Below are 27,597 nucleotides of genomic sequence, written 5' to 3'. Positions count from 1 at the left end.
AAGGTTTGTTAGAACCGTTACGAACGTAGGGCCCGCCCACAATTTTGAACTTAAATATATGGGCCAAAATGGGCCCACTAAAATTTGAACTTAAAAAAGTTAGGCCGAAATGGGCCCACTAAATTTTGAAGCTAAAAAAGTTGGGCCGAATGGGCCCAATCAAAATTAAAATTGAAAAGTAATGGAGGGGCAGACAACTTTATATAAACAAAAGAGTCATGAGAATGTGATGGGAGTTTTGTGTCACATTTCAATAAATATTATTACACAATTCTTTTTTTCTTTTTTCTTTTTTTAAATATTTATTCAAATGCAGAAAGTAATCAACTTTGGTGTCTTCATCTCATCACTGTATCATTCCAGCACTGCACAACTCTTCCAAGCCTTTCCTCAACCTCTCAGCAGCAGCTCGGCAATCGTCCTCCATCAAACCTCCGAACGAGATCCTGACATTCCCCGGCGACCCACAAGCAGAACCAGGGATCACGACAATCCCATGTCGTCGAGCGAGCCAAAGAACGACTTGATGATCGTCGATGAACTCGTCGGGAAGCTTAGCCCAGAGGTATATGGCACCCTCCCCTCCTTTTACAGCGCCTTGTCCTAGAGGGGTGAGTGCTTGTAGAATGATATCTCTGCACTTGACAAGCTCTTTTACTTGCTCTGTTACCCACTCTGGGCCTAACTTCAGGGAGTTTAGAGCAAGATGCTGTGATAATATTGAAGCACAGATGGGAATGTTGTCCTGAACTTTTAGAAGTTGGGTTCCAAACCCTTCAACTTCTGTAGGGTATGCTATCTGCTTGCATATCTTAATCGTTAGTTACGACTACACGACGTAAATTAACAAGAAACAGATACGAGAATGATCGATGAGCCGAGAGCACGTTACTTACGTATCCAATTCTCCATCCCATCATTCCATAGGCTTTCGAAAAGGAGAATATATTGACGATATGATTCCCTTCGACACAAGAGTGTTTTAAGCCATCGAACATGAAGTACCTGCAACAACAAATTTCAAGAACTCAAAAAACTATCATTCTATGTTTTAAGGCGATCACGAATCTGCTCCTCAAACGGCGACGAACGTGCTGATAGTACCCTCCATTCGAGAAACGTACGATATCCACCTCAATAAGTTCCACCACAAACATAATACTCATTCTATCTTGATTTGTTGGTTTCCATCAGTCCTCCTATCCAAAACATAATACTCAATCATCGCTAGTAGATATTGTCCGTTTTGGCCCACTACATATCGTCATCAGTCTCACAGTTTTAAAACGCGTCTGTTAGGGAGAGGTTTCCACATCCATATAAGGAATGTTTTGTTCCCCTCTCCAACCGATGTGGGATCTCACAATCCACCCCTCTTGGGGGGGCCAGCGTCCTCGTTGGCACACCTCCCAATGTCTAGCTCTAATACCATTTGTAACAACTCAAGCCCACCGCTAGCAGAAATTGTCCACTATGGCCCGTTACATATAGCCGTCAATCTCACGGTTTTAAAACACGTCTGTAAGGAAAAGGTTTCCACACCCATATAAGGAATGCTTTGTTCCCCTCTCCAACCGATGTGGAATCTCATAATCACTCCTCTTGGGGGCCAACGTCCTCGCTGGCACACCTCCCAGTGTCTAGCTCTGATACCATTTGTAACAGCTCCAAGCCCACCGCTAGCAGATATTGTCCACTTCGGCCCGTTACATATAGCCATCGACCTCACAGTTTTAAAACACGTCTGTTAGGGAAAGGTTTCCACACCCACATAAAGAATGTTTTGTTCCCCTCTCCAACCGATGAGGGATCTCACAATTCACCCCTCTTGGGGGCCAGCGTCCTCGCTGGCACACTTCCCAGTGTCTAGCTCTAATACCATTTGTAACAACTCAAGCGCACCGCTAATAGATATTGTCCGCTTTGGCCCATTACGTATAGCCGTCGACCTCACGGTTTTAAAACACGTCTTTTAGGGAGAGATTTTCACACCCTTATAAAGAATGATTCGTTCCCTCTCCAACCAATATGAGATCTCACACTTCATATACACGCACGCAAAATGTTTGTATCATGAAACTAAAAGGAACTGCAAAACCTTAATGAACTTACTCATAGGTATTATCCACAACAAGCCAAGATCCAGCCTTTTGGCAAAGCTCTGCTAATCTCTACAAGTGCCCAAAAAAGAAGCAAAAAGTTGATTCAGGTAACAATAAAAGAGGAAACTCAAAAGCATCTGAAAACATATTGATAGCAGGAGTATCAGGGAGGCAAGAGAGTCAAAAACCTTGAGAAGAGGCTCCGGAATATAGGTGCCAGATGGGTTCCCGGGATTAACGACAGTGACGAGTTTAGGGGTCGGTTTGGCTTCAGATAATGTCTTTTCTAACCAGTCTGAAAACCGAATTACGATAACAAGCTATGAGTCGAACAGCAGACAAATCATCGCTTTTAAAAGCAACGAAAAAGCAACGTCCTTGACGATAATACACAATTCACAGGCAGAAATACAACTAGTACATGAACACATGTCACCAAAATGCAACAATCAATTCGAACCATGGAAGGAAGTAACTTCTGGCGTAGTATCGTCCTCTATGGTTAATGACGAGCAACTTAAACGCATAGAGGATCATCACGGACAGTACGAAGTGGATAATAAACATATTTACTCGGTGAAAGCGCGTAAGAGAGTTGTGTTCTTAGAGAGTTCTTGGTTAACCCTCACCACAAAAGCAAGGGTCACATACAAAGGGCTAAAGACATAGTGCTTAGCGTTTGAATAAAGCAACATGGCTATGTATATGTAATCAACCAGTAATACTAACCTGCATCTGGATAAAGTGTTTTCGGGTCACCAGGACCGACCAATATATTCGTGACGCCGGTCATTTGGAAAGACATGTAAGCATTGAAGTAATATGGAGCAAACATAACCACAGAGTCCCCAGCATCACACAATGTAAGAACGAGATTCACGAACGCCTGCAGTAAAATCGGAGTTACGTTTTACGGAAGGAATAGAATGGTTAAAAGTACTTAACATAAGGAAGTGTTCAAAAAAGAAAGGTAATAATATATACAAGCAGAGCAAACAATTTTGATATGCACTATCATCACCTGATTTGCACCGGCTGTAACCATCACAGAGGACTTGTACAGTTTATTTTCCTGATGCAACTGCAAAACAAACAGAAGGATTTAGTAATAACATGGCTCGCAAGTTCCATATTACAAACAAGAATCCAATTTCTGAGAAAGCACACTCCTTGAATGTAACATAACAGCCCACAAGCGGAATGTAACATAACAGCCCAAGCTCACCGCTTGCAGATGTTGTCCTTTTTGGACTTTCCCTCAAGGTTTTTAAAACGCGTCAGCTAGGGAGAGGTTTTCATACACTAATAAAGAATACTTCGTTCCTCTCTCCAACCGATATAGGATCTCACAATCCACCCCCCTTCAGGGCCCAACGTCCTCGCTGGCACTCGTTCCCCTCTCCACTCGATGTGGGACCTCCCAATCCACCCACATTTGGGGCCCAGCGTTCTCACTGGCACATCGCCCGATATCTGGCTTTCATACAATTTGTAATAGCCCAAACCCACCGCTAGCATATATTGTCCTCCTTGGGCTTTCCATTCTGGGCTACCCCTCAAGGTTTTCAAAACACGTCTACTAGGGAGAGGTTTCCACACACTTATAAAGAATGTTTTGTTCCCCTCTCCAACCGATGTGGGATCTCACAATCCACCCCCCTTCGGGGCCCAACGAAGGCACTCATTCCCTCTCCAATCGATGTGGGACCCCCAATCTACCCCCTTCGGGACCCAGCGTCCTCGTTAGCACACCGCCTAGTGTCCACCCCCCTTCAGGGTTCAACCTCCTTGCTAGCACATTACCCGGTGTCTGGCTCTGATACCATTTGTAACAATCCAAGCCCACCGTTAGTCGATATTCCTCTTTAACCTTTCCCTTCCGGGTTTCCCCTCAAGGTTTTTAAAATGTGTCTACTAGGGACACACTTATAAAGAATGTTTCGTTCCCCACTCCAACCGAAGAAAGATATTGATAAGAAAAATAGACAAAAGTTAATCATGCAACATTTCAGAAACCAATCAATATGATGAGTTGAGAAGAGCAAAAGCCAGTAAGGTGAAAACAAATATGAACTACTAATTGTTGAAGCAAACCATCTGGAAAATAGATAAAAGAAACATGACTTCATGTAGCAAACTCACAGATACGAAGTAGGATACAGTCACATACAGAGCTATAAAAGGCTAGAATTTTCTAAGACTATAAGGCTGTACCAGCAGCGGCCGTAACATTATAACCTCGAACGTATTACGAACGAGATATGTGAAATTAACAATTCTGTATGTATGTTATGCATTTCAGTTCATTGGTATAATCTTATAAGGGTGCCATAAAAAATTTGCATCCACTCTTTTAGTAGCATCAACTTCCAATACCTTGAAAGGATTCAAAGACATACATCCAAAGACGGGCTTTCCCTGATAGGAACCACGAACCTCCACAATTGTATGATATTGTCCACTTTGAGCATAAGCTCTCGTGGCTTTGCTTTTGGTATCCCCAAAAGGCCTCATACCAAGGGAGATGTTTTCCTTACTTATAAACCCATGATCATTCCTTAAATTAGTCAACGTGGGACTCCCTCCCAACAATCCTCAACAATCCTCCCCTCGAACAAAGTACAACCTAGAGCCTCTCCTGAGGCCTATGGAGCCCTCGAATAGCCTCCCCTTAATCAAGACTCGACTCCTTCTTTAGAGCCTTCGAACAAAGTACACCCTTTGTTCGACATCTGAGTCACTTTTTTACTACACCTTCGAGGCTCACAACTTCTTTGTTCGACATTTGAGGATTCTATTAACAGACTCTCATGCTATATTAGGAACCACGAACCTCCATAATGGTAAGATATTGTCCACTTTGAGCATAAGCTCTCGTGACTTTACATTTGGTTTCCCCAAAAGGTCTCATACCAATGTGGAATTCCCTCCCAACAATCCTCAACATTCCCCCAATAGAAGGAGTAAAGCAAATGAAGATAAAAATCCCGAGTCACATGCGATGGTAGCCTAGGAAAAGACAAGCAACCTACGTTCACCTACCCCCATATCTATAGCAATGGTCAGAGCTCGTAAGCAAGGTAACTGTATCTAAGGCCTTACCTTTCTTGTCAGCGCCTCTCTCAGCTCAGGGATACCTTCATCAGCCCCATAGCGACTGACTGAAGGCTCCCAAACAAGTTCTGCAGCCTTCGTCAATGCCTGTTTTGGAGGTTGCCAATAGACCACGCCCTACAGCAGCCAGAACTTGACCATCAACACCAAAAGACCATATAAAAATACAAGACCATCAAGCCAGGGCAGCATTGAAAACCCAATATAGACAATTTTCCTCGCTTCCCCAACATCAAAAACAAATCAAAAAACAAGTAATTGAAATGAAACTCCAACCTGGGCAAGGGACAAAACATTTGTACTTCCTCGGACAAGTTCTTGAATCTGCAAAAAAGTTCAACATCCATTGATTATTCAATAGTAATCTATCACCCTGACCAAGAAATAACCAGGCACGCACATTTAGACGAAGCAACGCAACGCACACCAAATAGGGAGAGCGTCTGATTATACCTTAACCATGATGGGCATCTCGGTCTCCAATGCCCTTCTCGCAAGCCTTCCATAAGAACCCATTTCCCTATTCTCCTCCCACGCCAATCCCAACAGCTTCAATCCCCACCAAAAGACTCCTTGACTTTGAACTTACACTACTTTACCCACCGATCTCGAAAACCCACCCTCAAAACTTCCTTCAAAACTCGAAGAAATAAAAATATAGATGATTCGTAGCCCTTTTCCCGCAAGACCCACCAACCCAAAAGGCCCCAAACTCAATTTTGGGGGCGAGAAAGAGTGTTTTTATATGAAGGTATCGGGATATCGGGATAGGCACGCCTTGAAGGACGCCAATATGGTAATAATAACATATGATTCTCTTCAAAGATAAGGCAAAATAAAGCCAAAAGACTTTTTGATCTCCTTCCTTTTTATTCTACTTTGGAGAGTGGGTTAATACACGCTAGTGTGAACTTTTGTGCGTTGCTTTGACTTCTCTGGCTTGCTCGCTACCTCACAGGCTTTGTCCGTTTGCACGCCAGAATATTGCCAAATTTCATCCCCTTAGCTCAAATTTTCATATGGGTTCTCTAAATTAGAGGACCCCATGTAAAGAAAACTCCATTTCCACCGTTCCAACGCACAAAAACCCCCATAAACAGAGTAAAATGAAGAACCCCTTTGGTTAAAGAAAAAGAAAAAAGCCCCCAAAACGGATGAACGCTATGATTAAACAAAACAAACCCTTGTTTTGTGGTGTTATTTTGGCCAATTTTAGTGGCTAATTTGATAAAATTATGAGAAATAAATATAATATTGAATTATAAATACCATTTTCTTGGACGGCAGAGACAAAAAGACCAGCTCTGGCTGGCCGATGGACCCGAATTGAAAAACGAAAACCTCTCTCTCTCTATCTCTCTCGTCCTTTTTTTCTCTTTTTCTTTGTCAGTGTCTGAGAGATGACAAGGAGTACTGCTACTCTTGTCTCCTCGCATCGATCCATCTCTGCGCTCACTTTGATAAATTCATGGAACCCAGAATGGACCATTCATCTCATTTTTTCCATTTATTTTTTAAAACATTTCTACAAAAAAAAAAAAAAAAAAAAGANTACTGATTCTTTTTGGTATACGGATTTTAAATTTATTCTTTTAGTTCTTTTATGTGTTTCCTTCTTTTATATATATATAATTAAATTATAAACATTTTTTAAAGTTCAAAATTTAAAATTATTTCAGAAAATACTCTCATGATGAAGAAAATCTTGGATTTAATTGATAATTAAGTTTCAATAATATAGAAAACTTTTGATAATTTCCCAAGTTGGTTATCTTTCGTAATATCGGTTATTTATTTAATAATATAATATTTTCTCGTATAATTGATTGAAGTTATTCATATTCCATATTGGAAAACTTGAGTAAAAAAATAGAGTGATCTCTATTTAACAGAAGTTAGACCAGTCCAAAAGAGATTCTCAACTCAACCTCATATACACTTAGTTGGACTAAAAGATTTTTTCAACTCAACCTTATATACACTCTTAGTCGGACCAAAAGATTTTCTCAACTCAACCTCATATACACTCTTAGTTGGACCAAACGACAATCTCACCCCCAAGTGGATGTCAAGCTAGTACTTCCAAAGTGAGCAAATGTCATGTGTTAGGATCGCACAACAATGTACACTCGATTTAGATAAACAAAAAAAAAGGAAGCTAAAGATTTATATTGATTAGAGGATATAGAGTATGTAGAACGTCTTCAAAGCATACCGGGAGATATATATTGGTATTAGATCTACAATATATATCTATCCTAGTTATCTACCATATATATCTCTACTCACTTGTGGTAAATGAGCTATTATAGCTATAAATCAGCAGCTATCATGGAATATCCAACCAAGAAGCATCATCATCTAGAGCTGGCAAAGCTAGGTGGAGATAATCTCATTGGCTCGATCTGGTCAAAGCAAGTGTCTTGGTTCAACTTGCTGAGGTGGCAGGACATGATGTCCACGTAGATTTTACTTTCTATTTTCAAAATATCACTCAATACAAGAATCAATATATATTCCTCAAGAAAAATCAGTAGCTGAGCAACAATTTGAAGTGTAAAGAACATCATATCATCAATTTATTATATCCACGTCAATACAATGCCCAAACTTGTGCCAAAACTTGACAAACTAAGCATAGAAGGAGCAAAACAATGAGACAAAGTCTGGTGTGTAATAGAATTCATTAAGAACTTTGTCAACAAAATTAGCAGTAAATACATAAAAGAAAATCTTGGGTGGCAATTCTACATGGTCTTACAGACAAAGCTTCCTTCTGTGAATGTATATATTCAACAGCCTATCTCCGCCCGCCACGATATCAATTGGGGAGGAGCATGACCAAAGTCACAAAACTATAAACAGAAAAGCTTCAAAAAACAAAAAATGTAAGAGAAAAAGAATGTTAATGGGAAAGGGTAAGGATTAACATTAGACCTCAGGCTTTAAACATGTCGAGTTAATCACAAAGAAAGAGTATCTCAAGCTTCTATATCAAGTATATATGGTAACTGTTGGCAAATTGTGGATGGTTGGCCTTCGTCTAGCACGTGGTTCAGAATAGTGTATCGAGTAATTTCGGGGAAGACAAAGTTGCAACGCCTTTGAACTGTTATCGAGACGACAGTTCGTGAGAAAACACACAGCAAATCCAAGTTAACAAACATATTATGGCTTCTTATGGACTTATTATAGTGTGTACTCATTTACCTTTTCTTGTCGATACTTGACGCGAATCGAGCTAAGAGGACAACCATTGGTGTTCAACTGTAAATCTTGTAAAGCAAGAACAGTTTTTTTCAGATCTGATGCTTTATATGAGGTATAGTATTCCAGTGTTGAATTCTGTCAGAAAGAGAATGAATTTAACAAGTCTGGCAAGGATTTTAGAACTACATGAATGAAAAGAATAAGCGACGGGAAAATGCATACCCATGGGTGACTCGACTGATCCAACGTCCATTTCGAAAGAAATACAGCTGATGCAGCTATAACTGAGGGAAGAAAGTTCAAGAAACCGTAGTCAACCAGTGTTAATTCGGCAAGATAGTTGGCGAGGCACTCGAGTTCAAGACTAGGGGTCTGCATACCAATGCAAGTCGAGAAATATAAGCTTTGCGTATAAGACAATAAGTAAGGAAGCTCCTAAAACTATCAGGCAGTACGGTACGACCACCTAATTGTTACCTTATATGTCGTTTGTGCAGCTCGAACGTATCTCCTGAAAATAAAAAAACATGCACGGATAAGAACACCGAGCCTTTATACACAGTTATATATGCACTGCATTGCTTGTGCAGCTCATCACAAACAAAAAATACCTGAGGAAAGATTTTGCAGTTGGTGCAGAAAGTTGAAAGCCCATATGCTTCAATACTTGACCTTCCATATTCAATACCTCCTCTTTTGTGTAGGTGCTGTCAGTGATGAAACAAAAGTCTTCAACACGTGGGGCACAAATTTCTTCATACTTCCTGGAGGGCACAAGGACCACTGGTGTTACTTCCTTCATATTCAAATCAATATAGTACAGCTCATCTTTGGATGAGCTTTTTCGAGTTCTCATAGTAAATAGTATTTGCAAGATACTTGTTATGAGGACATCAAATTTTGTCACTTAATATCATCAATAGTTGCGTACTGCAGGGGGGTTATCACTTGGCATAGAACACAATTAGACTTTTGGATGAAGTACATAGACGACTATGCTCGAGATCTGAGAAACTTACGAGGCGATTAACATGCAAGAGATACCCAACAGTTGAAGCTTTTGTCTCTCGATGTAATTTTGGGAGAGATACCAATCAATGAAAAATACAGTTAGATAGAGCGTATCTGGTACTAACTTGTATTCCTCCGATACCTAAAACGAAAAATTTGTGAATCAGCCATTTCACAATTGTGCATCTGTTTCGAGATGAATGCTCGTGCAACTTCATTCTTTCGAGGTATAAGTTCGATAAAATTTAAGAAATTTGGAAGAACTATGAGATATCCCACAGCTCCAAGAAATCAAGTATTAGTCTATGATTTCATTAAGTAAATAAGGCTTAATGAAGCAACGCTAACCTCAACGAGCCAATCAACCAATATACCCCGCATGCTTTGGGTAATATCAGTCTGCACTGTTTCCATGAAATTGGGACGCGGTCTTCTGGTTAGCTGTAGAGAGGAAAATTCAATCAGTTAAGATAATATAATCTTTAACGTTAAATTTTAAAAGTGGAACCAAGTTTAATCAATTTATCATGGAATTGAAAGAGTATATAGCCTAACACCAATACTACATTCCAAGAACATTCAGGTTTCTTAAATATATAGCAAAAGTTTTCAGATCCTAAAGGCGCAAAAGCGATGATTGCATCATCCTAGAACAAGGATTATGAGTTGATTGAAAACATATCAGAAGTCCGAACAAAACAACGCGTTTGTCATTTCAAACAAACTGCTTAAGTTACATCTAAGGTTGATTATGTGAGTTGAAGAAAGCAATTGGGGAATCTTAATGTTCCATTCCATGTCAGGAAACGTGACACGCTTCAACTGTTCAACACATGCAACTTTAGTACTTCAGGGTATCTTCTTCTTTAGATAAGAAACCGAACTTACATTGAAAAATAAGAACGATTGAACAAGGACATACAAAAAAAATCATATGGCTAACTACAATAAGGGTTCCAGTCCACACGAATAAAACCAAGCAGATAATTACAAAAAGTCGTATGGATAGATGTCCTTCACAAGGATAGTCATTTTGATTGCTTGCATCCATCAGAAGTGCAAATTCACTTGATCCGATAGAGAAATACATACGACAAAATAGTTGGTGTTCGCGTTCTTATTCGGATCCCAACTTATTAAAGCCCTTCCTAATCAATATAATCACATATATGCTAAACAAATATAGCTTCCTTGTATTGTGAATTCTATAAGTGCAATATCACTTTTCTTCCCTTTATTCACACTGACCATGAGCAAAAATGCCATACGAAAAATAGAAAAAGAAAGTAGATAAGAAGAACAGTAATCAACATCACGTACCTCAGCAACGCGTAAATTGTTATGGATATCATTGGCATAGACAGTGCACAGTTGAGTATCTCTGTCATTACAATCAATGTCTGTAATGTTCAGGTTGCTTCTAGTCCCCATAAACGACACTTTCTCTGTTGTTTCCATTTTCAACAAATATGTTGTCAGCAGTTTATATGTTAGAAGGTGACAACACTATCAAAACTTGAAAGTAAGAATTTCGAAGTAATTTATTTATCTTATCATTTAAAGAAAATATCCTTTGAAATCAAATTGTTTTTACTTTCTAGAACATACTGTTCCTTGAACTATTGGTTTCTCGAATAAACATTGTTTCAGATAATAAACATTGCTTCAGATGTTTCCTAGAAGCTCAAACACCAGCATTCTTATTAGTATTCCCAACACCAACTTCATCATATGAAACATGGCTTCTATAAACAGAAAAAATTAACATGGTTTTTGAAGAGGAAAGCCGACCTTGTTTTATTGAATGGTCACCTCAAGCAAACCGAAGTAATTAATTTCCTCCCGTAGTAATAAAAAAAAATTGCAATCAAATTACAACTTTTATCAGCTTAGAGTGCTCAGTATCTAGTAAAATGCATCTAGGTTATATATAAAAATAAGAATAAGGGGAAATGTCTTTAAAAAGAGATTAACACCATAAAGTAGGCTGAATTCTCTCTTTTCCTGCTCCTTCAGAGGGTTATGAATGAGATAAAGTTTAGAGAATAAAAAGTTGAGAATAAGTACCTTTATTTTGAAAATTTTGGGACTCTGAAGGACTTTGAGACCTCCAATTATCATCCCGAAAATCACTTGTGACCTCTTCCTTTATACCACCGACCCGATGATGTTCCTCATGGTCTTCAGAATTACTTGAATGCTCAACTTTCAACTTAGCTTTTGATCTCACATTTGCTTGTACACCTTGTGTTCTAAGATCAAGAGGCTTGGAGTACGCCACACCAACTGATGAAGCTCCTTTGGTTCTAAGACCAAGAGGAACCTTGGAGTTAGCCACACCAACTGATGAGGCTCCTTTTGACTTCTTGATACGGTTTCTGATTGTTGGCTTGCAACAATTGGTCTGTTAAAAGAAAAAAGGTAAGTTCCAGAACCACAAATCTGCATAACTTGGCAAGATATCCGTCTATAACGTCCTCAAAGCAAGGCACGAGAAAATTTTTAGATACAATAGTAGCCCATAAGACATGAAAATAAATTCGAAGAAACTTTATTAGTCCCAAGTCATGGAAAGATTACTGTAAGGCTCATAGAGATCCAGAATAAAATATGGAGTAAGAAAACTCGTTCACCTCAATTTTAGCTGCATTAGAACATTTTGAGTACGAAGGTTCACAGCCAATATTGCTGACATCCTGAAGCACGGCCCTCCTCTTACATGGCCGAGATGATTTAGCAATAGAAGGGCAGCTATTTTCTTCAGAAGCAGCTCTTTTCAAATTAGCTCGTGCAGCCCGCCTCTCTTGTTGATATGCAGGAACTTTTGGAGGCAGCTGCCCTGACGTACTAAATGCAGCAGCTCGAGCACGTGTAATTCTACCAGGAAATTCTCCAATATTTTCCCTGATGAGATTTTCTTCTTTTCTCATATTTGAAGGTCTCAAAGAAGATTAAATCATCCAAATGCATCAGAGTAAAACCTGCGGTAGATGAACAGCTCTCAACTAGCGATCTTAACACCATCAATTTTCATTTAAACAACAACGTCTTAAAGATTTGATGGGATACAAGAAACATAGTGAAGCTCCATGGTACAAACACCCTTGAATGTTCAAATTTTGGATCAAAAAAACAGTATGGTAGTTGCAAATTTCAAGTGAACTGTTTGATTAAAATAGTGCACGCTTTTCACATATCGCAGATCTATCATATATGCAGTATTAATCCAAAGCCATGATTGAAATTACATTGAGCTTCACCACACAGTTGAAACAAATGCCATTTACAAAGAAATGAGAAAGATAGGCAGAAACAATAGGAATTCAAAGTAAATGTCGCCGGGTTAACCAATCTAAAAGATCAATAGATCCCATATGAGCTTCTAACATCTTGCACTTCTTGAAATGCCAAAAGGTACTAAATCTACTAAACTACCCCTAGTAGTAACTCCACCATGTTCATCAACAATGGAGTGGCCAATCATAAGTTTAGAACATTGAGCAGCTTAAAGAACTGATTGGCATTAGGTCAAGAGAATGTGATGAACAAACATGGATTTCCAAGTAGTTTACCAGTAAAAAACAATAAAGAAAAGAAGTGTCGAGTAACCAAGGTGCTTGGCCACCAAGAAAGCAGAAGAAAAAGGGGAAGACCTAAGGATCTACACAATGTGTTGCACCAAATCCAAGTTTCAGTAGTGTAATTGACATTCTTGCATTACGTCCAAATTACTACAAATGTCCATTTCATTATTGCACAGTCTTTTAAGAAACAATTCAAACCTAAACTCCTCCATTTCTTTCGCCAAAATTTCAACAATCATCAAACCCCAAATCGCCCAGCTAAAACCCCCACAAATCCCACCATTCCAACACATAAAATCCATCCCCAAATCTTCAAGAACATCAAACTCCACTCCGCCCTAATCCACAACGACGAAACAATCGCGTAAATCAAAAAAGAAGCGGACAAGAAATAAACCTGAATCTGTCTTCCAAGCTCCAAGACCTCCATTGGAGCTCGAGATGAAGATCGAAAAGGTTGAATCAAAACAAGAATATCGGAGAGATAAAGGACAGTGTGGTGTGGGTGAGTAAAGTTGGAATGGGAGCGAGCGGGATGAAATCGAAATTTGAAACATAGAGAAGGGCAAAAAAAAAAAATCTGGAAAAAAAATAAACGAAAAGATTTCAAAAGAACAAAATTAAAAACATAAATAAATAAATAAAAAGGAAAAACAGTTATTAATAATATTATTAAATGAATAATCGTGTCTTAATGGCGTTTGCTGTTTTGACCAAAAAAGTGAGAACAACACACTGCATGGACTCGAAGCTGTCAGCTCTTCAATTTTTATTATCACCTTACGGTAAGCTCGCGCGTGAGTCCAGATTCTCAATTTTTATTCCTCAAATTTACCTTATTACCCCTTTCTTTCCAACGAACAAAAGGCTACTTTTGTAATGTCAACCTGAGCTCCTATCCTCTGTTTTTCGAGAATTTAAATTTTTTTATCAACCTATTCAATTTTGCCACGTAACAGAGTCAGATTTGTTTTGTCTTGTTATTGGATAAAGTTTTTCAAGCTTACGTAGGTCTGGCCACATGCCATGTTTTATTTTTTTATTTTATTTTTTTTATGGTTTTGAACATAATCGCCTAATTCCTGTTTTTTTCTTTTTTGTGTTTCTTAATTTTAGTTTAATTCCACTAATTTAGGGAAAATGACTGGTTAATGGATAAATTTTATCTTTTTCCAATTTTGAAAAAATTACTGATTATTCTCCGTTATTTAAAATTAAAAAAATTATAAATAGTTTCCAATTTTATATTATTTTTTTCTCTACCGTAAATCTGTATCAAATAAATACATTTATATCCTCTAGGTATACATTCAACCCGATAACTCGGATCAATCTAACCCGAACTATAAAGGTTGGGTTGGGTTGGATTAGTAATTCGGGTAGGGTTTGGTTCATTTTTCTAAATCTAAACTGAATCGATTAGATTTCGAGTTCGTGAGCAAAACCTTCGAATTGACCCGAGCCAAATAAAAATATATAAAATATATTAAATATTGTTTCATATTAATGGGCTTGCCAGTGTGGTAATGAATCCACCTGATTCTTTTTATTATTTTTAATTTAATTTGTTTTTTTTTTTTTTACGTTTTATTATTTTTAATAGTTTCTATTATTTTTTTTAAACTTATAATTATATAATGATTTGGGTTTATTTATAAATTTTTAATATATTTTATTTAAAATTGTATCTGAATATAAATGGTTGATAAATAAAACTAAACAAATTGGACAACTCAATTCGGACCCAACCCAAAAATAGAAGGTTGGATTGAGTTGTTGTGAAAAGTTTTGGATTGGGTTGGGTTACCGATACAACCCACCCGAACTTTTGGGTTAGGTCAAAAAAATCTCCACACCCCTACTCCCACGACTTGCTTCTTATTTTTAAGAATAAAAATTATCCCCACAAACTAACACGTGTCCCTTCAACATGTTTTGTCCTCACTCTTCTGTTTCTTAAGAAAATTTTAGGAGATCATTCAAAAAGGCACATGTTGTTAGTAACGTTAGTATAGACAGTAACTTTCAATTTTTTAAGTTTTTCTTAATCATCTTATCCTAGTAATAACTCGTACGTCACATATTATGCATTAATTTCTTCAATTAATGAAATCGTTTGGGTTCAACGAATTCACGTGATGTTGCACACCTTTTTTCATTAAATGATGCTTATTTATGGAATGCATTAAATAAATTGTTAACAGAAATACATTATTTTTAATGTATTTATGCAACGTGGCATGATTAATATAGCAAGTATAGTACATGACAACCAAATTAAACCAAACCAAATCAAACACATAAACGCACATTAAACCTAGTTAGAGGTTAGATTATCTTAATAATAAATCATAAATATTCCTAGTTAACCGAAATTAATCTCCAAATAATCAATCATTATAAATTTGTTAATTAAATTTTGATAAAATTTAATTTTTTTAATTTTTTAATTTTAAAATCTTTCCATCTACAAAATACAAATTTAAAATTTATTAATCATAAAATTCATATTAAAAAAAAAAATAAAAAATTTTAGAAATCATATAAATAAAATCTTTAAACTAAAAATGATATTTTTTTATTTAAATAAATTTAAAAATTAATATTTTCGCGTCTCTACGTAATGATATGATATTGTCCACTTTAAGCATAAGCTCACGTACCTTTGTTTTGGACTTTCCAAAAGGCATCAGACCAATGAGGATAGTATTCCTTGATTATAAACTCATGATCGTTCCCTAAATTAGTCGACGTGGGACTTTCATCATCCAATATCTTCCCTCGAACAAAGTACGTTTTCCCTTAATCGAGGCTCGACTCTTTTTTCTTTTGGAGTCCTTTGTTCGACATTTGAGGATTTACCAATCTATTGGCACGACTAAGTTTAGGGCATGACTCTGATACCAACTTAGGAATCACAACTCTCCACAATTGTATGATATTGTCCACTTTGAGCATAAGCTCTCATGGCTTTGCTTTGGGCTTCCCCTCAGACCAATGGATAGTCGTGTTCATCTAACACTACTCAAGTAAGAGAGTAATAATTATAAACTTTTTTTTTTATAATTATTTTATTATAATTTATTTTTGCTTTTCTTTAATTAATTTAAAAGAAATGAACCATAAATGCATTTGGATATGGAACCCTCTAATATCCACCGCATACCACCCTTATACAATTTATGGCACTCAGCTTCCCTTCATTTATATTTATCTATATAAAAAATAATAATAATAACCACAAAAAAAATCAAACAAACGACATCCTCCCTAGGTTCATTGTCATTGCATGAATTCCCTAATCACTATATCACGTGCATCTACGCGAACGACTATATTGTCATACGAGTATTATGCAGCGACTCGAGAACCACATCTGACTTTGAAATGAGCGAAAACTATAACACAAAGAGCAGGCCCGAACCTTCGATGACGATAGTTATATCACCGATGATAAGAACTACATCTAATATTGTAGCAAATTTTTTAGGGAAGAAGTTAAGTGAATAAGAACGAGTCGAAATTAGGATATGATATTTAAATTTTAAATGAAAATAAGAATAAATGAAAGTCGATCATTATATTTAAATAAAATCTTATCCTCGAAGCATATAAAAATATTAATTAAAATCTATTTATCGGTAAAGAAGTGGTCTATTATTATTTGGGGTATTTTTAGATCAATATTATGAATTAAATTGTCCTAATTTTAAATTTTTTAATATTATATTTATTTCATAAAATTTAATATTATATATAAGTCTTTAATACTTACGGGTTGAATTGGAGAAATGTTTTGGATTGTTCGAAAATTTCGAGTTAGTTGGGTTGATGACCTGAGTCACCTAAATAGAGTTAACAACTTATCCCAATCCAACCTTCTATTTTCGAGTTGGGTTGAGTTGAATTGTCGGGATTGATTTTTTTATTATTTAAAAAAATTATATTTATCCTACATTAATAACTAAAATTCCGTAAAATTCAAATATTAAATATTTATAAGTCACCATCATCACTAACATTGGTTACAAACGTTAAATATTTTAAATTTTAAAAAATAGAGAGTTGAGTTATAACCCTATTTTCGAATCGATCCAGTTGATCAAATTGAAAAAACATCGAACTCGTAAATTGAATTGAATTTTTTATTTAAAAAAAAATTCAACTCAACCAGACAAAAAAAACAAAAAATGGTTGCATTTTAAAATAAAATAAATATAATAAACAAAAAAATAATATGGCGTAAGGAACCGACGCAGAGTTTCGTTGAATATGATCTTCGTCTTTGAAAAAAAACAAAAAAAAAAAGAGAGAGAAAATTGAATTTTTCTCAGAGAACGAAAGAGAATTGTCATCTCAAATTCTCAATTCATATCCGCACAGCTTTCATCTCTCTCTCTCCTTCCGACCTTCCTTCATTTCTGGCGCGTAAAAGCCGGCCACGAACCAGAACCATGAAGACTCGGAGATGATAATCGATTACGAATCTCTCACAGTGAGCGATTGATAAGAATGGCAACTCAGCTGCTATCTCAGACTTCAATTCTTTCCTCTGTTTTCTGTAGCAATCGTAATGGCGTTGGTTTTTATAAATTCCGCTCTTCCCCTCACGTTCATCATGTCTCTGTTTCTTCTTCTTCTTCTTCTTCTTCTTCATTTGCGATGGGTAAAACCGATCAGTCCATTTCTAGACTCTGTTATTTGGCGACCGATTTGGCGAAATCAGGTATTTTCTTCTCACGACTTAGTTTTGATGGAATACTATTGTGATTATCAGGTTTTGTCTATTTGGTTCTGTCATATCCTCTTTTTGGCATCTTGGAATGGTTTCTGATGATGGTGAGGAGTAATTGGTTGTCGAATGTTAGGAAGGTTATGAAGTGTTCTTCGATTTCGAATGCTGTGCTACTTTTAGGAAGGTTTTTTTATGCGTTTGGCTGTGCAATATTCTCTGTTAATATGGAGGGAAATTGTTGCGACATGTTCTTGGGAATTTGGTTTCATGATGCAAGAATGAAACGTTGTTTTTATTTTTCTGCAATATCATTTGGTTCTAGAAATGGATTCTGTTCATTCTTGGTGTTTGGATGTTTTTGGTTTCTAACGTATAGACTAATCCCTTTTTCCTTTTATCTTTGTACTCATCAAACTTCGTTATACATTCATCATAGAGATATGACAATCTCTCTAGATTGGGCATTCTTTTTAGATCGTTCTATTCATGCTTGGAACGTTGTTCCGTTCTTATATGAGACTTATAATAAGTAATTCTATTCATGCTTGGAACGTTGTTCCCTTCCGTTTAAGGGACATTCTTATATGAGACTTATGATAAGTAAAAGCATCATAAATTGTAACCGTCCAAGCCCACCGCTATCGCCGTCAGTCCCACGGTTTTAAAACGCGTATGCTAGGAAGAGGTTTCCGCACCTTTATCGACGTGCAATTTCACATAAATAGTTCGTAATTTGTAGTTAAGTCAGAGAGCTAATTCTTGTATTTTATGAATGAACTTTTCAGGATTTGTAGTGAAGCTTCTATCTGTAGTTTCAGAAAGCTGAAGTTCTATTGTTTGATGGCCAATGCTGTTCTACCATATCTTGTATAGTATGCTGCGTTCTTAATCATTGATCTCTTCCTTTTACTCTAGGCAATGGATGTTCATGGATTCAAGATAACTCCTCGGGTCGCAGTGTTGCTGCCTCCGACAAGTGTTATCAAGGCACCGTTTGTTATGCACTACCCATGAAACCAGCACAAGTTTCCACTGTGGAGGATCTTTTTGAATTCATATGCTCAGGTCCCTTGATAGAAAAGTTGGGTATGAGCCCTCAAAATGTAGCTGATGCCATAGATAAATGGCTGGCTTATGGTTCTTATCTTTGTCGATTGTTCAAGGTTAATGAAATGGAGCTCACAATTCCCCAGAAAGCAAGATTTTACCATTACTATATACCTGTGTTTTTTTGGTGTGAGGATCAAATATCTCAACACCATTCCTTATTTAAAGAAGAAGAAGAAATACCTCCCTTAGTGGTAAGCTTTAATCTCATTGCAAACCTGCTTATAATTATTATTTGATGTTCTTCCGCTTTGAGGAATTAAGATGTTTCGCACGAGGCTAAGCTTTCATGGACGTTCTTTACTCGTGGCCTATTAATTACGCTGGCTATTACTATCAGAGCTAAATTTTCTTTATTCCTCTGACTACTTGTCTTCAAACCACTTATTGGTGCTTGTGTAGATAGGATTTAGCGCTCCGCAAGGTTGTGGCAAGACGACACTCGTGTATGCTCTCAATTATCTTTTCGAAGTAACAGGCAGGTAGGCTGCGATGCTAGTAAATTTACCATAAAGAGAGCTGAGTATCTGCTGAAGCAGTGACTGAATTTCTGACTGAAGTTCTATCTCAGGAAGTCTGCTATGTTATCCATTGATGACTTCTATCTCACAGCTGAAGGGCAGGTTGGTTTGCCATCTATGATGTTGTTAGCATTTCCTTTCCGTTTGCAGAACTATTAATAAGTTAAGTGTCACATGGTAGACCCAACTGAGGGAAAGCAATGCGGGAAATGCACTTCTGGAGGTAACTTTTTTCGGTCTCATCCTCTTATATTCCTTCCGTTAGTTATAACTTCGTCAATTTTTAGTTTCGTGGAAATGCTGGAAGTCACGATCTCGAACTGTCGGTTGAAACACTCACAGCTCTATACAAGATGACCAAGGAAGGTCAGCATCTCCTTCACTTCTTTTGCTTCTGTTTCCCTTATTTTGATTGTTTACTAATTTAGTTCTCTTTTAAGATGAAGGTTTAAAGATGAAGATTCCCAGATATGATAAAGTAAGTGCAAATAGCCATCCCCTTGGTTTGCTTCTATATAATTCCGGTCACTTGTGATTCTCAGCCTCCCATGTCCTCTGTTTAAACCAGTCTGCATTCAGTGGAAGAGGTGACAGGGCTGATCCTTCTACTTGGCCAGAGGTTGAAGGACCACTAACAGTAAGATATTTAATTTAACAAAGAAGGAACTTAAACTTTATTGCACCTAGCTACATAAACTTTGATTTGGTTACCTTTAGGTTGTCTTGTTTGAAGGCTGGATGCTTGGCTTCAAACCGCTCTCGACAGAAGCTGTCACAGCAGTTGATCCACAGGTTATACCCTTTTCAACTTTCCAGAACTTAATTTTCAAGCTTGCCCTCATTTGTCAATGTGAGATCCCACATCATTTGAGGAGAGCGAAACATAGTTTATAAGAACGTGGAAACCTCTCTCTACCAGACGCATTTTAAAACTTTGAGGGAAAGCCTGAAAGGGAAACCCAAAAGATGACAATATCTGCTAGCGGTAGGCTTCAGCCGTTACAAATGGTATTAGAGCCAGACACCGGGCGATGTGCCAATGAGGACACTGGCCCCCAAGGGGGTGGATTGTGAGATCCCACGTCGGTTGGAGAGGGGAACAAGACATTGCTTATAACGGTGTGGAAACGTCTCACTACCAATCGTATTTTAAAACCTTGAGGGAAAGCCCAAAGAAGACAATATCTACTATGGCTTGGGCTATTATAGTCAATCTATCATTAACATCTTTTTCTATTTCAACCGGTCTGTTTTATACTATACCATTGTATCTCTTCAAACTCAAAAAGTAACAAAGGAAAACAAAACATGAGAAAATCTCTCTCAAATGAACATTCAACTTTGACAGCTTGAGACAGTGAACAACAACATGAAAGCGTACTACAACGCTTGGGACAAGTACATAAAGGCGTGGATCGTGATCAAGATAAACGACCCCAGTTGTGTTTACAATTGGCGGCTGCAGGTAAGCTTTGTTAACACATTATTACCATACAACCAACTGGGTTTCAGCAACCTTAAGAACTGCATATTGTTATGAATTTGCAGGCAGAGATTGCAATGAGAGAGGCAGGAAAACCGGGGATGAGCGACGAAGAGGTACTCCGAAACGAAACATCAAAGTTGCAATAGTAAGATGGTAATGAAGTAGTTGATTGTATGGATGAGGAAGTTGTGATGGTGGTTGTTTTCAGGTGAGAGATTTTGTTTCACGTTATCTGCCGGCGTACAAGGCTTATCTTCCCACGTTATACTCGGAAGGGCCAAGTGGGTCAGATCCAAAGAGGCTGCTTGTGGTTGAAATCGATGAAGAAAGGAATCCAATTCTTGGTTATTAGGTGGGTTTCTCAGCTTTCACATGCTCTTTTGACTGCCTTTTTACACCCCTATGTGGATACCACTTACCTACTACTTCCACACAGGTACGAGCTCTTACTTTTGGATTTGTTCCATAAATTGCTAATTTAGTCTTTGAAAAAAAATTCAAACTTTTATTAAGACACAAAATTGAAAATTAGAACTTTTAATTAGGGACTTGGTTAAAAGAACTTTTCAATTCGAACTTTTATTAGGGACTTCAAGTCTACAAGTTGAGGTCAATATGGGCTTATCAATCCAATAGACAAAAAGTTTGGGCTTAGGCCCAATGTGGTGGATTTGTTTGGATAATTGGCTAATATTAGTTTTATATGAACTAAGAAAAAAATTAGAAATTAATAATTAAAATCACATCACTTTTAAATAACAAATATTTACAAGTCACAGCTTATCACTAACGTAGGTAATAAATGTCAAATGTTTTTAATCGGAGTAATCTTAAAAGTATGATAGAGTTAAGTTGGATTGTAAACTATTTTTGGATTGGTCGGGTTGACCAAACCAAAAAATGTCAACATGTAAATTGACCTGAATTTTTGGGTTTTTTAAAAATTTAACCCAGCTCAAACCGAAAAAAATTTAACCCAACCCATCGCTTATGGTTTGAGTTGGGTAGTTTGGGTTGGTCAAATTATCGAGTCATATGAGCACTTCCTAATTGAAAATGAGTATCGAAATAAAATTAAGTAAAATAAGTTATATATTACTATAATCTAATTATATAAAATGTCCCTCCTAAAATAGCATGGCACACTTACAATTAATAAAGAGGTCCTATAATAATTATAGGAATTACTTTTATGTCTATTTTCAAACAAAATAAAGTCATAACAATTAACCAAAAGATTAAAAATATAAAAATTAACGAAAATATGCCTTCATTTTTAGAGGACATCTTCATCTTCTTTCCATTTTCTTCTGCTCAATGCTCATAGATCTTTAAATTGCAGGCCGAACCCTTTGGCCTCGGATCTCTTCATTATCCTCAACCTCTTGCACGATTCAATAAACATCCTGAAAAATTAATAATATTATTAATTTTTTTAAAAATTATAATAACAATTTTAATTACGGAATAATTCTTTTCAAATATAAAATTGGATTATTATGATTTTAAATGGGATGTGTCGGGCAGGGGGCAAGGAGAAATGCAGCGAGGGACAACTTTGTAATCTGGCTGACATTATTATTAAGGTTTGGTTCGTGTCGGTATCATGTTGTGCGCGTTAATGAATGGAATGGGAGATCTGAAAAGACCATTTTGCCCATCCCCTACCTCTCTTCATAAATGAAGTGTATCAATCAAATCAAATTGACTTTGACGGAAGACTTCAATTTAAAACACCGTTATCAACGGTAATTTAACATATATATATATATATATATATATATATATATATATATTCCTTCTACAGGAGCGGGGATCCAGAAGCTTTCCCGTTCTTTTCCCCATCCTTTAATCAATCTCTACGTCCACAAAATTCTTCATTTATTTTTTTATATATTAATTTTAAAAAATATATATTTATTTTAAAGAGTATTTAATGGATAATATGTTGGATGTATAACATAATATTCAACCCTGAAAAAATATTTATTTATTTTAAGTAAAGAAATACCTATTCATAAAATAAAATAAAAAAATAATGACAACTCTAAAATTGGAGTAGGATTGAGGTGGGACAGGAAATATAATCCTTATTTATGAGTTAAATGGACATTTTTAATTTAGACCTAGAAAATGAGAGTGGTTTAGACACATGTCATCGATGGTAAGTTATTAATTTAAAATTTTACCCTACATGATTTATTAAACTAGAAAAAATAAAAATTTAATTTTAGTAAAAAGAAAAAGAAAAATTTATTTTTAGTAAAAAGAAAAAGAAAAATTTAATTTTAGTAAAAAAGAAAAATTAAATTTAGAGATTAAAAAGATAAAAAGTAAACTTACTCCCATGGAACGTCTCCAACGAGCATCCAGTCTCCATCTTTGTCCTCGTAAATGGGAACGTAATCAGAACTTTCTCCATGCTTTGATGTCTTCCCTGTCATTTTACAAATATGCCCATACTGTTATTTATATATTTTTCTAGGATGAAAAAACTTTTAATTACCATGCAATATTAACTTATTAAGTTACTCTACACATAGTCATTAACTTATTAAGTTACTCTACAAATAGTAAAAAAACGTGTACAAAAGAGGAAGAAAATAGAGCGTTAAATTAATTTACCGGTTCCAAAGCAAGCAAAGAGCTTCTCAAGAGCAACAGCAAGATCTGAGTAACCTTCATGAGAACCCAAGTCAAGTTTACGTAAAAATGGAGCTCCATCCATGCTAATCTTCACGTACATTTTCGAATTCTCATTCTTAAGCAACGACTCTTTCTCTCCAAAGCTATTCTTTTTTCGATAAGAACACACAGGTGGCCACCCCACAACCTGTCCCTTACTCGTCGTGTTATTCTTTCGGCTGGCATCGACCCTACTCGGCTCATCTTCATCGACGATATCTGCGTAGGCTCGTTTCTTCTCGTTTTTGTCGTTGTTTCCAGGGAGACCTAGGCGAAGCTCGGTGATCTCGAGTCCGAGGGATTCGTTTGCCATTTGATGGAAGAATGGGTGTTTTTTTGTGTGTTTAGAATGGGAAAATGAAAAGGGAAAAGGGATATATAGAAGAGGGAAGTGGTAAACAATGACAGGTCAACTAAGGAGACGAGGAACAAAGGTGGGGTCTTGATGCTCCCTAAGACACCGTTAAGGACCGGCATAATAAGTTGGATGCAGGATTTATGTTTAGGGTTTTTATTTTATTTTATTTTATTTTTTATTATATAAAATATTCTTAAGAAATTTTGTAACGCGTCTTTATTTAGTCTCGGGACAACTTTCAAAATTACAAATTTAATCTACAAATTATTTATTTTATTAAAATTTATGAATCCACTAAATATAAAATTAAAAAAAAAATTAGGGAGTGGTAAAATTCAGAGGTAAAAACAAGCACTTTTGATGGCAGCGAATTTGCGATTGTGCGATACTCACTTTCAAGCAACAAGTGAATTAAGCCAATTCGTTCTTGCGTCGCCTACGGCTAAACGACGTATGCTCGAGCTTCTGGCCCAGATTCAAGAAGAAAATTTTAGAAAACGAGGACAGAGAGATTTTGAAAGAGAGTTTTGAAGGCAAGATTTGAGAGATTGAAATTGGTGTTATATGTGATGCAAGCAAAAAGGCAACAACAACGACTAACGACTTACAACATATAACTGTCGGGAAGACTTATTAGAAAATTTTTAAAATTTCAAATAATTCAAAATTTTAATTAAATATGTTTCCAAGGTTATAAGCTTAAAATTTAACCAAAATTATATAAGAAATAAAAATTAAAAAATTTAATTTCTCTAAAAAATTCTTTTGTCAATTTTTTTTTTAATCATGGTTTTCACTTTTAAAATAATTTTAATTAATGATTTTTATGATATTAAAAATAATTAAACCAAACAACCAAAATTAGATTTAATTTAATTTTATTCCAATAATAATAATAATTATTATTATTTTTGATATAAAGTAATTGAAGAACATTTCATGAGTACATACCAATAGACAATGATCACATGGAGCTATACTTTTGGAAATAAGTATGAAGCATGTGCATCCATTCCACATCTTTAATTTCATATATAAATAAATAAGAAAATAAAATAATTAAAATATAAATAATAATCATCATTATATCTTTTAATCTATACTATATACTTGAGATTAATTATTGTAACAAAATCAATGATATACACAATATTCGACACATTTTTTTTATAGAAAAATAACTAAACTTAATTTAATTATGCCGATAACCTTGTTGGGACCTAACGGTTTGACTCGATAATCGACTTTGTAATGAAGCAGATAGGAGAGGAAGTCTATAGAGTCAAGTGATCAGCTCAAAACCCGCTCCATATTCTACATGCATTAGTTGATTTCAATTAGACCAGTGACTCTGGGAGGAACGTGCCCACGAGGGTACGAGCTAAAACTTACCGACAAACAAATGTTTAGTTTTTATTCGTTGGATTCCGCGTTATTGAGGACAATTTGGATTTATGATGGAAAGAAAATCAAATTGATGATGAAGAAGAATTGGGTGTGCCAAAATATTGATGACACTAATTATGTCTCCAATCAAATCATATAATAAAAGTTAAGAAAGGTTCATTTTTTTAGGGTACCCGAAAACAGATCCAGTGAATGAAAATATAGTTAGTTATGGTTAGTATGGTAGCGTTTTTAAGTAGATGGGTCCCATTTTGTATAAGGTAAATCATGTGGAGTTGTTAAGGCTACAAATTTGATAGGTGAATAATGTATCTAACTCATTTACATAAAACTATAAGATACTCTTTGATACATATATTGATTGTGTTTTGCATATCCAAAATAGTTGGGATATGTAATATATCTCGATTGAGTTTGAAATTTTTTGAACCAATTAGAAAATTCGGATGATCTGGTTGGTTGGATTGGTCAGGTCGGCTGGTTGAAAGAATTAAATAGGATTTAAAACCTAATCCAACTCGCTATTTTCGAGTTGGGTTGAGTTGGGTCACCGATGGTTCAATTTTTAAAATTTTTTTTAAGAACTACTTATCTTCCATACCGTTCACGTTAATAATTAAAGGCTAAATTAATAATAATAAAAAAAAACTACACGCTTGAACGGTTAGTATTTTGTTTCAAAAATACCTTTCAACTTTAAAAAATTTAGCTTTAGTGTCTAAAAAAAAAGTTCAAAAATACCGACCGTCAATATATAGACAAAAATCGTATGTTGACATGTCATAGATTATCTATAAACATTTTAACGCTAGTTTGGAGAGTTTAAGGTTTTTTTTTTTTAAAAAAAAATTAATTTAGCTTAATTAGAATTTTATAAAACTCAAATATCAGTAACATTTATTATAAATGTCAAATAGTCTTAATCTTCATAACATTTCTCGAAGTTGGGTTGAGACAAATTTTTAGACCAATTCAAAATTTCAAGTTGGTCAGGTAAAACCGAGAATTTTTATTTTTTTTGTCAACGAACTGAACTAAATTTTCAATTCTCCAAAAATTCAACCTAACCCAAACCGAAAAAGAAAAATCTAGCCGCTTAAATTGTATAGATTATTTGAATTATCAGATCATACCTTTACAAAATAATCGTTTCTCTCGTATATTTAAAACACGAGCTCGGAGAGTAGAAAAGGTTGAATGTGATACACATGGATGGTTATATATATATATATATAGTCAATAAAGCATGTTATATGTAGGGATAAATAACAACATATAGTCAAAATTAACCCATAACACATTATTTGATGCCAAAACTAAGATACTCCTCATTATCACCTATCATATTCTTAAATAAACATTAATCAATATTAAGAACACATGATTAAACTTTCGTGAATTATTGGACCGAGTTGGATTTTAACTAATTTATAGTCCATTCCCATTAACCCCTCGAGCATCGACTTGGGAAGAATCAGTTCCAAATTCACTGATGATCTATGATACCTTTGCATGCCTCTAATACTGTAACAACTCAAGTCCACCGCTAGCAAATATTGTCAAATTTAGGTTTTTTTTTTTTAACTTTTGGGCTTCCCTCAAGATTTTTAAAACGCATCTATTAGGGAGAGGTTTCCACACCCTTATAAAGAATGCTTCGTTCCACTAATCTCCAACTGATGTGGGATCTCCCAATCCACCCCTTGTCGGGGACCGTACTCATTTCCCTCTCTAATAAATACTTTTTGAGAGACCTACACTTTATAGAAATTGTCTACCTGAAACTGTCATTTGACCCATAAGACTAGTTGTTTTTATGAATGTTATACGTAAAAACTCGATACAGACTAGAATGAACAGTACAGTAATCGTAAGATGATGAACTCACAACACGACGACATCAAATTAGAAGGATCATAACGTAGTCGTAAGATTTGGAAGAAGAAACGCGGGTGAAAAGTCGTGGATTTAAGTAAGTTTGATCTTGGAATGTAAAGGAATGAGTTAGAAAGATGTTTGTGAGGAAGCGAACATATGTTTGGTTGGAGATGGACAAGAGAAGAAGAGTGGAATAAAGAAGGAATAGGGAATGACATATCCCTAAGAGAAAGGCACACGTGATAGAGCTGTCTCTAATTTGGTTCTTCACGCCAACCCATTTCCCTTTAGACAATTAGACCATATTATTTTGATTCTGCCTCTCAACCAAATCTCTACCACTCTTCAAATCATTGGACCCACCACCCACTTTCTTTCTTCTTATTTTGTGCTCGGGCT

The 27,597-nt window shown here is 35.9% G+C and overlaps 4 protein-coding genes across 6 annotated transcripts; 1 reads left to right on the top strand and 3 right to left on the bottom strand.

Moving 5' to 3' along the window:
- Positions 1–182: 182 nt before the first annotated feature.
- LOC111807403 (aromatic aminotransferase ISS1) lies at positions 183–6,636 on the bottom strand. The gene is made up of 9 exons (XM_023693115.1): positions 5,670–6,636; positions 5,493–5,540; positions 5,205–5,333; positions 3,124–3,183; positions 2,832–2,988; positions 2,291–2,397; positions 2,113–2,171; positions 897–1,005; positions 183–799 (listed from the first exon to the last, which is right to left on the bottom strand). The coding sequence occupies exons 1-9, from the start codon at positions 5,730–5,732 to the stop codon at positions 347–349; spliced, it is 1,185 nt and encodes a 394-aa protein (XP_023548883.1). The 5' UTR covers positions 5,733–6,636; the 3' UTR covers positions 183–346.
- Positions 6,637–7,773: 1,137 nt separating this feature from the next.
- On the bottom strand, positions 7,774–13,629 carry LOC111806408 (cyclin-A2-3-like). Of its 2 annotated transcripts, XR_002816804.1 has the most exons (12): positions 13,419–13,629; positions 12,071–12,418; positions 11,505–11,841; positions 10,758–10,882; positions 9,786–9,878; positions 9,446–9,579; positions 9,038–9,190; positions 8,904–8,937; positions 8,649–8,798; positions 8,427–8,561; positions 8,154–8,325; positions 7,774–8,071 (listed from the first exon to the last, which is right to left on the bottom strand). XR_002816804.1 is itself a non-coding variant. In XM_023691707.1 (11 exons), exons 2-11 carry the CDS (start codon positions 12,365–12,367, stop codon positions 8,272–8,274), a joined length of 1,512 nt encoding a protein of 503 aa, XP_023547475.1. In that variant the 5' UTR covers positions 12,368–12,418; positions 13,419–13,629; the 3' UTR covers positions 7,774–8,271. The 2 variants fall into 2 exon arrangements, 1 of the variants encoding a protein (XP_023547475.1); XM_023691707.1 differs by having other exon boundaries at positions 7,774–8,325.
- Positions 13,630–17,295: 3,666 nt separating this feature from the next.
- On the top strand, positions 17,296–21,553 carry LOC111807617 (D-glycerate 3-kinase, chloroplastic). 2 transcript variants are annotated; one of them, XM_023693418.1, is made up of 12 exons: positions 17,296–17,747; positions 18,672–19,057; positions 19,266–19,345; positions 19,435–19,486; positions 19,566–19,607; positions 19,672–19,750; positions 19,825–19,862; positions 19,953–20,021; positions 20,102–20,176; positions 20,733–20,849; positions 20,933–20,983; positions 21,079–21,553. In XM_023693418.1, exons 1-12 carry the CDS (start codon positions 17,534–17,536, stop codon positions 21,220–21,222), a joined length of 1,347 nt encoding a protein of 448 aa, XP_023549186.1. In that variant the 5' UTR covers positions 17,296–17,533; the 3' UTR covers positions 21,223–21,553. The 2 variants fall into 2 exon arrangements, with proteins under 2 accessions (XP_023549186.1, XP_023549187.1); XM_023693419.1 differs by having other exon boundaries at positions 17,297–17,747; positions 19,831–19,862.
- A 395-nt stretch (positions 21,554–21,948) lies between these two features.
- LOC111807619 (auxin-induced protein AUX22-like) lies at positions 21,949–24,032 on the bottom strand. Its single transcript, XM_023693420.1, is given in 4 exon segments — positions 21,949–22,276; positions 23,214–23,307; positions 23,496–23,903; positions 23,906–24,032. Coding segments are annotated over 4 exon segments (714 nt in total). The 3' UTR covers positions 21,949–22,191.
- Positions 24,033–27,597: the final 3,565 nt, after the last annotated feature.

This window comes from Cucurbita pepo, chromosome LG12, assembly GCF_002806865.2.
Source record: "Cucurbita pepo subsp. pepo cultivar mu-cu-16 chromosome LG12, ASM280686v2, whole genome shotgun sequence".
NCBI lineage: Eukaryota > Viridiplantae > Streptophyta > Magnoliopsida > Cucurbitales > Cucurbitaceae > Cucurbita > Cucurbita pepo.
This window is presented reverse-complemented; position numbering and strand designations above follow the sequence as displayed.

Excerpts from the sequence above, each read along its gene's own strand:
- LOC111807617 (XM_023693418.1), top strand. The coding sequence starts at position 17,534 with ATGGCAACTCAGCTGCTATCTCAGACTTCAATTCTTTCCTCTGTTTTC. Across the intron at positions 19,751-19,824 it reads ATACAAGATGACCAAGGAAG|ATGAAGGTTTAAAGATGAAG; the intron begins GTCAGCATCTCC and ends TTCTCTTTTAAG. Across the intron at positions 19,863-19,952 it reads AGATTCCCAGATATGATAAA|TCTGCATTCAGTGGAAGAGG; the intron begins GTAAGTGCAAAT and ends TGTTTAAACCAG.
- LOC111807403 (XM_023693115.1), bottom strand. The coding sequence starts at position 5,732 with ATGGGTTCTTATGGAAGGCTTGCGAGAAGGGCATTGGAGACCGAGATG. Across the intron at positions 3,184-5,204 it reads GAGAGGCGCTGACAAGAAAG|TTGCATCAGGAAAATAAACT; the intron begins GTAAGGCCTTAG and ends TTTGTTTTGCAG. Across the intron at positions 2,172-2,290 it reads TTCCGGAGCCTCTTCTCAAG|AGATTAGCAGAGCTTTGCCA; the intron begins GTTTTTGACTCT and ends GGGCACTTGTAG.
- LOC111806408 (XM_023691707.1), bottom strand. The coding sequence starts at position 12,367 with ATGAGAAAAGAAGAAAATCTCATCAGGGAAAATATTGGAGAATTTCCT. Across the intron at positions 9,580-9,785 it reads TGGTTGATTGGCTCGTTGAG|GTATCGGAGGAATACAAGTT; the intron begins GTTAGCGTTGCT and ends TTTTCGTTTTAG. Across the intron at positions 8,938-9,037 it reads ACTGCAAAATCTTTCCTCAG|GAGATACGTTCGAGCTGCAC; the intron begins GTATTTTTTGTT and ends TTTTATTTTCAG.